Source organism: Thalassophryne amazonica, chromosome 17 (assembly GCF_902500255.1).
Source record: "Thalassophryne amazonica chromosome 17, fThaAma1.1, whole genome shotgun sequence".
Classification (NCBI taxonomy): domain Eukaryota; kingdom Metazoa; phylum Chordata; class Actinopteri; order Batrachoidiformes; family Batrachoididae; genus Thalassophryne; species Thalassophryne amazonica.
In genome coordinates, this window is record NC_047119.1 from 62,708,679 (window position 1) to 62,721,987 (window position 13,309).

The 13,309-nt window shown below is 46.4% G+C and overlaps 1 protein-coding gene across 1 annotated transcript in view; it reads right to left on the bottom strand.

Moving 5' to 3' along the window:
* The window catches only part of slc27a6 (solute carrier family 27 member 6), a 95,876-nt gene that overhangs the window by 10,147 nt on the left and 72,420 nt on the right, over nt 1–13,309 (bottom strand). Inside the window, exon 8 of the mRNA XM_034192666.1 lies at nt 9,547–9,644. Coding sequence (XP_034048557.1) covers nt 9,547–9,644 — 98 coding nt within the window. The remainder of the gene's footprint in view (nt 1–9,546; nt 9,645–13,309) is intronic.

The following is a 13,309-nucleotide window of genomic DNA, read 5'->3' on the forward strand; positions in this document are numbered from 1 at the left end:
TTCCAATAAGGATATAAAAGCTTGGATACAGAAACATTGGATTGGATTGCCTACAGGCACATTGGAAGACACACATACACACTGCTGTCATGCAGAAGAAGTCTTAAAGCAGAAAAAGACAAGAAACAGCGACAAAGGAGTGTATGTAGCACATGGAGATGACGAAATATATTACCAGCAGGGTAACTTAAGACAGCAGAAGCAGTGCAAACGCCCCAAAAAGCCATGGCAAAATAGACAAGGTGGACAGCCACAACGTCAAGGACCATGGCAACCACAACAGCAGCCCAGACAGGGAGGGCCACCACGTGGTCCCCTGATTTGTTGGAACTGTGGAAGAGAGGGACATATGTATAGAAATTGTCCGAATCCACCTACTGAGGGAGCAGCAGGAGGAATTCCACAACGGAATAATCCTCCTCAGCCACAGTATCCACAATGACTAGAATCCATAATCCATGATTCCACATCATATAGGCAGTCTGATTGCGATATGGATCTGTGTGCCTTGCTGGGAAATCCGGTACCAAAACCAGAAGTGACTTTGTTGGTAAATGGACGACCAGTGACATTCCTTTGTGATACAGGAGCATGTAGAACCACATGTAATGACAACATACCTGTCCATCAATTAAGCAACGAACTCTTTAGGGTTCGCTCTGCAAATGGACAAACATCAGACGTCCCTATCACCAAACCCATAACGTTGACAGATCCATTTGGCCTGACGTGTACTATGTCAGTGTTAAGCATGCCACAATGTCCAGTTAACCTCCTAGGACGAGACGGATTGACTGCATTGGGCTTGTCCATAATTGTGGAACAAGGGAAATTAGTTGTTGAACGCACAGGAGGCGTTAACATGGTAAGAGAAGAAAGCGCTGACCCCACATTCCACTATTACTATACATTTGACATCTCAGAAGAAGATGCTGCAGGATGGGGTAAAGATGTCGTCTTGCAAGCGACAGCCCTACTAAAAAATCCTGAACAACAGATGTCACCACCTGACCTGCATGTCACAATGTGGCATAAAGATCCTCCAGGTCCGGATGGTGACTATGAAACTAAATTGAAAAATGTTTCACCTGTGAAACTGACAATGACCGATTTGATTCATGATGGCAACTCAATAGCCGTCATAACAGTAACAGGCGCCACTGAAGATGTATCAAAATTGAAATTCACAGGTATGCCATTACATATGTCACTTTGTAAGCCATATTTGACAGAATGGCAAGAATTGGGACTGACAGTCATAACAGCTTTGTCAGCCTCTGATTGGAGTAGAGTTGGCCCACGAACGGAGTTCAGTCCATCAACCAAGTTGTATAAAGTGCTAGTTAATGTCTCATTGGTGCTGACAGCTGGAACACACATTGATGCGTCCACTTCACAATCCTGAGTGTTTCAGTTGAGTCCTGAAGAGGATGCTCTTCTCTCTTCAGTACCGTCAGGATTGTGGACAACAGGTCCTTCAGACGTAGGACTGATTAAAAATGCACAACCTGTAGTTATAAGGCCAAAAACAGAATACAGACCATGTGTAAGACAGTATCCATTGAAACCTGATGCAATTGAAGGAATCAGGCCAGTAATAGAGGATTTATTAACAGCAGGAGTAATAGTGCCATGTCCAGATTCACCATGTAACACACCCATATTTCCTGTGAAAAAGGCTCCGCCCTCAGTGGGGTGGAGAATGATTCAAGATCTGCAGGCAGTAAATGCTGCTGTGATTAAAAGAGCACCATGTGTCCCAGATCCACACACCTTGTTAAATTCGCTGAGACCAAATTCTAATAGTTTCTCAGTAATTGACATAAGTAATGCATTTTCTCTGTGCCAGTACACCCAGATAGTCAATTCTGGTTTGCTTTTACCTTTAAAGGACAACGATATACATTCACCAGATTACCGCAGGGTTACGCAGAGAGTCCAACTATTTATTCTCAAGTCATGTCAGCATGTTTAGCCAATTTCGTTCCACCGGCAGATAGCCAACTATTAGTGTATGTTGATGACATTTTGATTGCCTCTGACACACGAGAAAACTGCATAACTGACACAGTAGCATTATTATGTTTCTTATTTGACAATGGCCACAGAGTGAGTAGAAACAAAGTTCAGTTGTGTAGGGATAAAGTAAAATATTTAGGACATGAGTTATCAGCCACAGGGCGCACGATCCTGTCTGACAGGAAGGAAGCAATTTTGCACGCTCCAAAACCACAAACCAAAAAGCAGATGATGTCATTTCTTGGATTGACAAATTACTGCAGGGCATGGATTCCTTGCTATGCAGAGTTGACTAGTCCACTTTCTGATTTGATGTACAAAGATGATATTTCAATGTCAACCGTGTTGGAATGGAACAAAGATGCTGAGGAAGCCTTTGTAAAAGTAAAACAAACATTAGTGTCATCCACAGTTTTGGCACTACCAGATTATAGTAAACCATTTACTCAAACAGTTGATTGTAAGAATAAGTTCATGACTAGTGTTTTGGTTCAAGTGTATGGCTCAAAATTGAGGCCAGTTGCCTACTACTCATCTAAATTGGATGCAGTAGCAAGTGCTTTACCACCATGCGTACAGGCTGTTGTTGCAGCCTCTATGGCTGTTCAAAGTAGCAGTAATGTTGTTCTATTCCATCAGTTGACATTGAAAGTTCCACATGCAGTCTCTGCACTTTTGTTGCAGACAAACATGAGCCTTTTGTCCCCAGCAAGACATCTTTCGTGCATGTCCTTGCTATTATCACAGCCACACCTTACGATAGAGCGCTGTACAACATTGAATCCCTCCACATTGATACCTTTACCTGAGGATGGTGAGCCGCACAATTGTCTTGATGTAGCAACAGTTTGTACAAAAGCACGCCCAGACCTCCGGGACACACCCATCCCAAACAGTACAATCGTGTATGTGGATGGTTCTTCCACCAAAAATGCTTATGGACAAACACAATCTGGATATGCTGTCGTCACAAATTCAGAAGTATTAGATTCTGCTTCATTGCCATCGTCATTTTCAGCACAAGCAGCTGAATTAGTTGCTTTAACTGCAGCTTGCTATCTGTTTCAAGGTACGGCCGTATCAATTTATACAGACAGCCAGTACGCTTTCAGCACAGTGCATGTGTTTGCAAAACTGTGGGAGGAGCGTGGAATGGTGACATCATCTGGAAAGCCAGTGACTCATGCCACTCTCCTAACTGCCCTACTGCAAGCTGTGAAGTTGCCTCAACAAATTGCTATATGCAAATGTGCGGCTCACGCTAAAGGCTCTGACAGTGTTTCAAAAGGAAATGATTTTGCTGACAGAGTAGCAAAAGAGGCAGCAGCAGCTTCTTCTATTTTTGTTATACAGGAAACAACTCCAGATTTGTATATAGGTCGTACACTGCTTGCTGATATGCAACAGCAGGCAACAGACAGAGAAAAACAAATGTGGATAGCTAAAGGCGCTACGTATGCAAATGACTTGTACGTATGACCACAAAAGAAACCCATATTGCCAAAAAATATGTTTAAATGGGCAGCTATTATGAGCCATGGCGTGACGCATGTCTCATCAGGGGGTATGATATCGCAATTGCAATCTATTTTTTGTCTTTATGGGTTCGATGCATATGCAAAACAGCATTGTAGAGCATGCATGATATGTGCAAAACACAACTCACAAGGCAATTTGAGACCCCAAAGAGGTAAATTTCCAACACCACAATATCCCTTTCAAGTGATTCATATGGATTATATACAGCTGAGTAAACATGAAGGGAAGGAATTTTGTTTAGTCATAATTGATGCCTTCTCAAAATGGGTAGAATTGTTCCCTACAAAACATGCAGATTCACTTACAGTGGCTAAAGCATTATGCAAAGACATCATCCCACGATTTGGAATACCAGAAACAGTCTATTCAGATAACGGAGCGCATTTTGTTAATGCAATAGTGCAATACGTAGGAGAAGCACTACAGGTTAATCTCAAAAATCATTGTGCTTATCATCCACAAAGCGCCGGATTAGTGGAAAGGATGAATGGAACAGTAAAAAACAGACTTAGAAAGACAATGGAGGAAACAGGCAGACCATGGACACATTGTGTAGATTTGGTAAAAATGTATATAAACATAACTAGTACCATGGGGTTGACACCGTATGAAACATTGTTTGGCAGAAAATATCGATTGCCATATTATGGACAAATTTGGGATGTACCTGAGGAAGCCAATTTGGCGGATTACATGAGAAAAATGTTAGAAGGACAACGAGGGAGAGTTCCAAACACTGATGATCCCATTTCTCCACAGGAGGACCCTAAAGTGGTACCTGGAGACTGGGTGTTGATAAGAAGCATCAAGAGAAAACACTGGCATTCACCTAAATGGGAAGGGCCCTATCAAGTACTACTCACAACACCCACAGCTTTGAAAATTGGGGAAAGAAGTACATGGATTCATTTAACTCACTGTAAGAAAGTCATTTCTGCAGACACAGACAAACAGTAAGAACAGTAGGACAAGACTAGTAATAGTGTGTGAGCTTGGTGTTAAGATCCAGGTTAGACACGAAAGCTAGCAGAAGACATTAAGAAGCCACTGTTCTGAACATAGGTGTGCTGTAGTGTGCAGAAATGGCGAAAGAAAAAGATAAAAAGAAAGGGGGTTTCTGGACCCCACGGACAGTCCTTGTTATGCTACTTTTCTTTTTTGAATTGGTATTATTATTAAAAGCCATGAGCACGGGACATGATAATAAGGATCACATCCGCAGATTGCAGAGACCAAAAAGAAGTAACAAAGACCCCAGTCCGATAATCAATGCCACAGTACATAGCTGTGATGGGAATAATGCATACCGATTTGGTGTACAGGCCTGCATTCCTAGAAATACTTCTGTGATCATCTCTGTACCATATAGTGCTCTTATCCATGGAATGCCGGATGGTGACAGAGGGACTAATTACGGAAATAGTTTCTCATGGTATATGACCAACGATCAACAAGATAGGAGATGGGAAACGTTGGTAGCCGATGAATGGAGTAGATGGACACCAAGATGGGCACAAACCGAGTGGGCTAAGTACCAGAGTCAAAGTCTCAAAATGTATCAAACAGATGATAAGCTGTCTATAGTGGTGAATACCACAGAAAAAGGAACCATATTCCCACCTGATATAGAGGGAGACTGTTGGTTGTTCCTCCTTTGGGTATACAAACAAGGAAAAGATCCGTATTTCCATTTCTTCCTCTGTGAAACAGATAGAGTACAGCAACCAATATTGACCGACTTAAGTACGTCAAAGGGGGTGTCCATACAAGCAAAGGGGGTGCCCATACAAGCAAAGGGGGTGTCTGTACAAGGCACAAAAGACATGAAGGCAGATGACTGGTTCCTAGTAACTACAGGAATTAGTGGACAAAATAACAATTGGCTTTTAACAAGCAGGACTAGCAGCAAAGAAGGACTGTGTTGTGTGTATGGGACCCAGACCTATATTACAGGTAATACCGGCAGCATTACCCAAAGACTGTCTACTGACTGCTATGACACAGACATACATTGCGGCAAACAACAAATGTTCTAAGTGGGACAAGATCTATCCAGTGACCAAATTGACTAAGATTAAACCTTTATTCTCAAGCAAAGTTGGGCATGCTAACCATACATGTGTACACTTGACAGGGACAAGTAAGACTTTGGGTAGCTTAAACCACACCGCCTGGTGTAAGAATGTGGTCCATAGTACTCCCACATTCAAACCTGTCGGGAGGAGTGACGTATGGTGGTGGTGTGGGGATAACAGAATCTTTGACAGACTGCCACGAAATGTGTCAGGTTATTGTGCATTAATATCATTATTGTTACCAGTTGAAGCCATACCCATGACCCCCGAAGACGTTACGACATATGCAGCCTCTCTTATTCCTGAAGATTGGCAGAAAGACGTAGCCAGACATAGAGTGAAAAGAGATTGGAAAGGAGTGGGAAATCCAACATATATTGACGCAATAGGAGTCCCCAGGGGAGTGCCTGACGAGTATAAACTGGTTAATCAAATAGCAGCTGGATTCGAATCTTCCATCTGTTGGTGGTGCTCCATTAATAAAAACGTGGACAGAATAAACTACATCCACTACAATGTACAGAAATTAGGAAATTGGACTGAGGAAGGATTTAAGGCTGTCCATTCACAGTTAGAAGCCACGTCCCTTATGGCCTTCCAGAATCGCATTGCTCTGGATATGTTGTTGGCAGAGAAAGGAGGTGTTTGTGCCATGTTCGGAGAACAATGCTGCACATTCATTCCCAACAACACAGCTGCAGACGGCAGTCTCACTCAAGCCATTGACGGGCTGAGAACGTTGAACAGGAAGATGAAAGAGCACAGTGGAGTAAACACCGAAGGCTGGGATTGGTGGCTGGAAGGGATGGGAAAATGGAGGTCTTTGATTTCTTCACTATTAGTGTCTATAGCAGTATTTGCTGCAATTCTAACATTGTGTGGATGTTGTTGTATTCCATGTCTCCGAGGCCTTGTAAATAGAATGATAACCACAGCAATAAGTCCAGGACCAGGAGGGGGTCCAGCATCATATCCACTTCTGGGGACAGATGACGACAAGGAGGACGATGGCTCTCCTGACCTGTACCCAGACCAATGGAAGTATGATGACCCAGACACCGATGATGGTGACAATGATGACATCACCTCTGGGGTGTAAGCCTATAGAGAAAACATACCATGATGAACCTCTTAGTGAAAATCTCAAAAAGAAGTGCTAAGCTGAGTGATGCCTACTGTATGTTTAACAGGCGATAAACAGGAGGGGAATGTTAAAGATTTTGTATATATGTTATCACTGTTAAACGTTTGTACATTTGTCTTCTTTCTCATGAGAACGGTGTTGTGCTGTTTTGCACTTCACCCTGAGAACGTACGTGTTATTCAACCTTGTTTTAGCTTTGTCTTCTTTCTCATGAGAACGGAGATGTGCTGTTTTGCACCTGTCTTAATGCAATCCTGAGAATTCAATTTTGTTTTAGCACTCTGGGGTCAATCTGAGCTGGGAATGAAGGACTGGATGTACTTATTGTTATAACATAACTTTGTTTTCGCAGCCTCTAACGACTGGGAGCAAGAGAACGTTTTGACTATTGTGATGTGGTGTTTAGTGTGAAGGAGTGTGGAAGACAGGACACTTCAGGCAGATGCAGAACAGCTGATACCTGCAACAGACGAACGAGATGTGCTGACCTGAAGTGTTCTTCCTTACAGCTGCACTTGACGTATGCGTTTATGTTATGGGAAGAAACTTGTCTTGCGTCATTACCCCCACCCTTAGGACAAGTTTCTTGTTTATGTGATGAGGGCGTCTCTTAATAAAAAGAGCGGAAAAGCAGGCCAGACTTTAGTGTAGCCTTGGTGTACAGCCTGGCCGCACTCCGCGCGTAATATTTGATTTTCTGTCTCACTGGTGTTTCTTGACTCTGTTTGTCTTGTTAAAGGTTTTAAAAATGTTTGGAGGAGAAAATACCCAACAGAAGCAGAGACTGGGGACTCGGAGGCGGACTCATCCATTACCCAGGCCGAAGTCACCGAGGTGGTTAGAAAGCTCCTCGGTGGCAATGCTCCTAGGGTGGATGAAATCCGTCCTGAGTACCTTAAGTCTCTGGATGTTGTGGGGCTGTCTTGGCTGACACGCCTCTGCAACATCGCGTGGCGATCGGGGACAGTGCCTCTGGATTGGCAGACTGGGCTGGTGGTCCCTCTGTTTAAGAAGGGGGACCGGAGGGTGTGTTCCAACTATAGGGGGATCACACTCCTCAGCCTCCCTGGTAAGGTCTATTCCAGAGTACTGGAGAGGAGAATTCGACCGATGGTCGAACCTCGGATTCAGGAGGAGCAGTGTGGTTTTCGTCCTGGTCGCGGCACACTGGACCAGCTCTACACGCTCCATCGGGTGCTCGAGGGTTCATGGGAGTTTGGCCAACCAGTCCACATGTATTTTGTGGATCTGGAGAAGGCATTCGACCGTGTCACTCGGTGCACCCTGTGGGGAGTGCTCCAGGAGTACGGGGTCCGGGGTCCTTTGCTAAGGGCTATCCGGTCCCTGTCCAACCGCAGCAGGAGCTTGGTTCGCATTGCCGGTAGTAAGTCAAACCTGTTTCCAGTGCACGTTGGCCTCTGCCAGGGCTGCCCTTTGTCACCGGTTCTGTTCATTATTTTTATGGACAGAATTTCTAGGCGCAGCCAGGGTGTAGAGGGGGTCTGGTTTGGGAACCACAGAATGTCGTCTCTGCTGTTTGCGGACGATGTGGTTCTGTTGGCTTCGTCAAATCAGGACCTTCAGCGTGCACTGGGGTGGTTTGCAGCCGAGTGTGAAGCGTCCGGGATGAAGATCAGCACCTCCAAATCCGAGGCCATGGTTCTCGACCGGAAAAAGGTGCTTTGCCCTCTTCAGGTCGGTGGAGTGTCCTTGCCTCAAGTGGAGGAGTTTAAGTATCTCGGGGTCTTGTTCACAAGTGAGGGACAGATGGAGCGTGAGATCGATAGACGGATCGGTGCAGCATCTGCAGTGATGCGGTCGCTGTATCGGACCGTCGTGGTGAAGAGAGAGCTGAGTAGGGGGGCAAAGCTCTCGATTTACCAATCGATCTATGTTCCGATCCTCACCTATGGTCATGAGATTTGGCTCATGACCGAAAGAACGAGATTGCGAGTACAAGCAGCTGAGATGAGTTTCCTCCACAGGGTGGCTGGGCGCTCCCTTAGAGATAGGGTGAGGAGCTCGGTCACTCGGGAGGAGCTCGGAGTCGAGCCACTGCTCCTCCACGTCGAAAGGAGTCAGTTGAGGTGGCTTGGGCATCTTTTCCGGATGCCCCCTGGACGCCTCGCTGGAGAGGTGTTCTGGGCACGTCCCATTGGGAGGAGGCCCCAGGGAAGACCCAGGACATGCTGGAGGGACTACATCTCTTGGCTGGCTTGGGAACGCCTTGGGGTTCCCCCGGAGGAGCTGGGGGAGGTGTGTGTGGATCGGGAGGTCTGGACGGCTTTGCTTGAGCTGCTGCCCCCGCGACCCGACTCCGGATAAAGCGGAAGAAAATGGAACAACAGTGAACAATGGACCTTGATAATTACATTCTGGACTCACACACTATTACAAGTCATTATAAAAACTTTGCATAATTTATCACCAGCCTTGAAAAATGTCAGTGACCTATTTTATAAAGACTACCCAATCTAGAGCATGGATCCCCACGGGAAACACGCTAGTTTCATTTATTTCCATTCAGTTTGATTTTAGTTTGGGGATTGATTTTTTTCACCTGTCAGACCACCAACATGTGCAGATCTGATGTGTTGCAGTGAAATGTAAATTCATACAAGGCTGATGTATGTTTGACCAATGACACTGTTTGTCACATAAACTGAGGACTGTTGTGTGCGCTGGAGTGCTGCCACCGGGCTTCCAGGTTAAATGAGCAACAGAAGGTGGAAGATGTCAGACAGCAGAAGCGGACAAACAGACGAGTACCTGGTACTTTGACTCCGTACACATTGACTTCTTGGATAAAGTCCACCAGTCCAAAAATTTCTGCCACCTCTGTGGTTGCCACGTTTTCACCCTTCCACCTGGAATCAGTGAGAAATTAGTTTAGGATTTTTAGTAAAGTTATGACATATGAAGCATGCAGAAAAAAAGCAAAAAAGTCACAAGTTTAAGTGTTTACTTGCTGACAGTGGGATGATGTGTTGTCCTCGACTCGTAAATATAAAAAAAAAATGAAGCAAGTTTGTCTCAAAAACAAAGAAACAACCCCACCCCCCACCCCCAGTGGCGGTGCCAAGGGGGGGCTTGGGGGAGCTTAAGCCCACCCAAAAATGAGCCAAGCTCCCCCTCAGCCCACCCAATAATTCTGCCAATAATGTGAATAGTGACTGACATATTTGTGGATCTCAACTGCAGTTTTGCGCTGAGAATGTCTCAATATTGTGTAACTGAGCAAAGTGATGAATGTGTGTTCGGTGATCTACCAATGCTGAATTACCCTTCACAAACAGAATTTCCAGTTTTGCAAATAAACATTTATTTGTAAAAACCCACACACAAGTTCCAAATGAGAAATTTGTGTTTGTGGATCACAAAGCACGTGTACAAATCTAAGGATATTTGTAAATCACCCTCTGTGCATTTGCAAGTATTAATGAGACAAATTTAACTCCATACTCTAAAAATTTAGGTTTCCTAAATATTTATTATAACCACTCTTAAAATTTCACTTATCTTTATTTATACCTATGTGCAAGTTCACTGAACTTGCAATTATTCTAAGTGATGTGTGTGTGCATTGATATCACATTTTAGAGGAGCACATGTGACTAAAACATATACCTTGGTATTTATAAAGCAATTTACTATATATTGTTCATTTCAACAACATTTTGTGAAGCCCCTCCAACGTTTACCCCAGCCCCCCCAACAAAAATTTCATTGGCGCCACCATTGCCCACCCCAGAAAACAACAACAACAAAAAAAAAACATGCAATTATTTTAATTAAGTGCAATCAACTGATCGGTATTCGCCATTTAACATTTTAAGATGACAAATGTTATTGTAAAAGCTTGTATTTTTTGTATTATTTACTTGTACTTTCTGTATTTGTAATTTTTGAATGTTTGAATATTTTAAAGAATAAAGAAATTTTTTGTTATTTAAATACAATTTAACTATTGGGAAAGTCTAGTGAAACGGACCCACAACAGGGGGCGTAAATGAACGGACAATGGAAAGTCAAAAGTATAACAATTTAATGTTGTGGAATGTGCACCACGGTATACAGACAAATGCAGATTTGAAACAAAGTCAATGATACAAAGGTGACATGTGGGCAGGCTCGAGGATAGAAGACGCCTGTCCAGAGAAGAGCCGGGTCCCACACGATTTCCCCTGCCAACGGATCTGGAGCACACCGGAGCCACCAAGTCCCGAGTCCCCAGGTGGCCACCGTCTCCAGCTGTCAGATCTGGTACTGCTGGCAGGAAGTAGTAGTAGTAGAAGTTTATGGTGGGTGTGTGCACACCCAGCAACAACAATCAGCAAAACAGTTCAGTTTCTTTCAGTAGGAAAATCTCCACCTCCTACACAGGAACACAGTTCATGCAGAGCCTGAAAGTACTACTTATCCGGTTTGGAGTGAGGGGTGAAGACGTCACTCCTCCACTAACCACAAACCCAGCTCCTAGCTGACTGTAGTTAACAGGTACTCCTGTAAAAACTCAGAGACAAACACGTGCGTTCGGCACAGAAAAACAGCTGAGAGGTTTACCTTGTAGGTAAGAAGATTTCTAGGCAGGGAGGTGGAGTTGCTGCCCGGCTTTTATGGGATGTGGTGGTAGATGAATAATGAGTGACATCTGTCACCTCAAGCTGCTCCTGGGAGGCAGCTGCGCCCTCTCGTGCCTGAAGCCCGCACTTCAGGCAGGGCGCCCTCTGGTGGTGGGCCAGCAGTACCTCCTCTTCAGCGGCCCACACAACAGGACCCCCCCCCCCTCAACCAGGCTTGTCGGGGTGACGGGCGTAGAAGTCGGTCAGGAGGGCCGGGTCCAGGATGAAGCTCCTCTTCACCCAGGAGCGTTCTTCGGGTCCATAACCCTCCCAGTCCACCAAATACTGGAACCCCCGGCCCTTTCGACGGACGTCCAGGAGCCTGCGAACCATCCAAGCAGGCTCCCCATCGATGATCCGGGCAGGAGGCAGCGATGGTCCGGGGGGTGCAGAGAGCAGAGGAGTGGTGCGGTTTGAGACGTGACATGTGGAAAACGGGGTGGATCCGCAGTGAAGCGGGGAGCTGCAGCTTCACTGCAGCCGGACTGAGGACTTTGACGATCTTGAAGGGTCCGATGAAGCGGTCTTTCAGCTTAGGGGAGTCCACCTGTAGGGGTATGTTTTTGGTCGAAAGCCACACCTCCTGCCCGGGCTGGTATGCAGGGGCTGGGGCACGCCGGTGGTCTGCATGGGCCTTGGCCCTCGTCCGGGCCATCAGCAGGGCAGAGCGGGCGGAGCGCCACACCCGACGGCATCTCCGTAGGTGGGCCTGGACCGAGGGGACTCCGACCTTTCCCTCCGTGATCGGGAACAATGGGGGCTGGTACCCCAGGCATATCTCAAACGGGGAGAGGTCGGTAGCAGAAGACACTTGGCTGTTATGCGCATACTCGATCCAGGCCAGATGGTTACTCCAGGCCTGCGGGTGCGCGGAGGTTATGCAGCGGAGGGCCTGCTCCAGTTCCTGGTTTACCCGCTCTGCCTGTCCATTCGTCTGAGGATGATACCCGGACGAGATGCTCACAGTGGCCCCCAGTTCTCTGCAGAAACTCCTCCAGACTTGTGAGGAGTACTGAGGACCATGGTCGGAGACGATGTTGGTCGGTATCCCATGCAGACGTACAACATGGTGGACCAGGAGGTCTGCTGTCTCCTGGGCCATGGGGAGCTTCGGGGGGCCACGAAGTGGGCTGCCTTGGAGAATCGGTCCACTATCGTGAGGATAGTAGTCATGCCCTGGGTCGGCGGGAGGCCTGTGACGAAGCGGCTGGAGAAGTCCTTGAGTTTTCTGGTGGTCAGCCTTGCCCCTGGCACAGGTGGTACAGGCCTGGATGTACTCCCGGACGTCGGCCTCCATGGATGCCCACCAGAAGCGCTGCCGGACCACTGCCACGGTTCTTCGCACCCCTGGGTGACAGGAGAGCTTGGAACCGTGACAGAAGTCCAGGACTGCAGCTCTGGCCTCTGGTGGGACATAAAGTCTGTTCTTAGGGCCGGTCCCCGGGTCCGGGTTCCGTGCCAGGGCCTCCCGGACGGTCTTCTCCATGTCCCAGGTGAGGGTGGCCACGATAGTGGACTCGGGGATGATAGGTTCCGGTGGATCTGACAGCTCAGTTTTCCAATAACCGCTGCAGGACCTGACGTACATGCCTGACATGAGTCTCAGGATCTGTGGAGAAGATTAGAATATCGTCCAGGTATACAAAGACGAACTGATGCAGGAAGTCCTGCAAGACGTCATTAACCAAAGCTTGGAATGTCGCGGGGGCGTTAGTGAGGCCGAACGGCATGATCACGTACTCAAAGTGACCTAATGGGGTGTTAAATGCCGTCTTCCATTCGTCTCCCTCCCGGATCCGAACCAGGTGATAAGCATTCCTAAGATCCAGTTTTGTGAAAATTTGGGCTCCATGCAAAGGCATGAACACTGAATCTAACAGAGGTAACGGGTATCGGTTGCGAACCGTGAT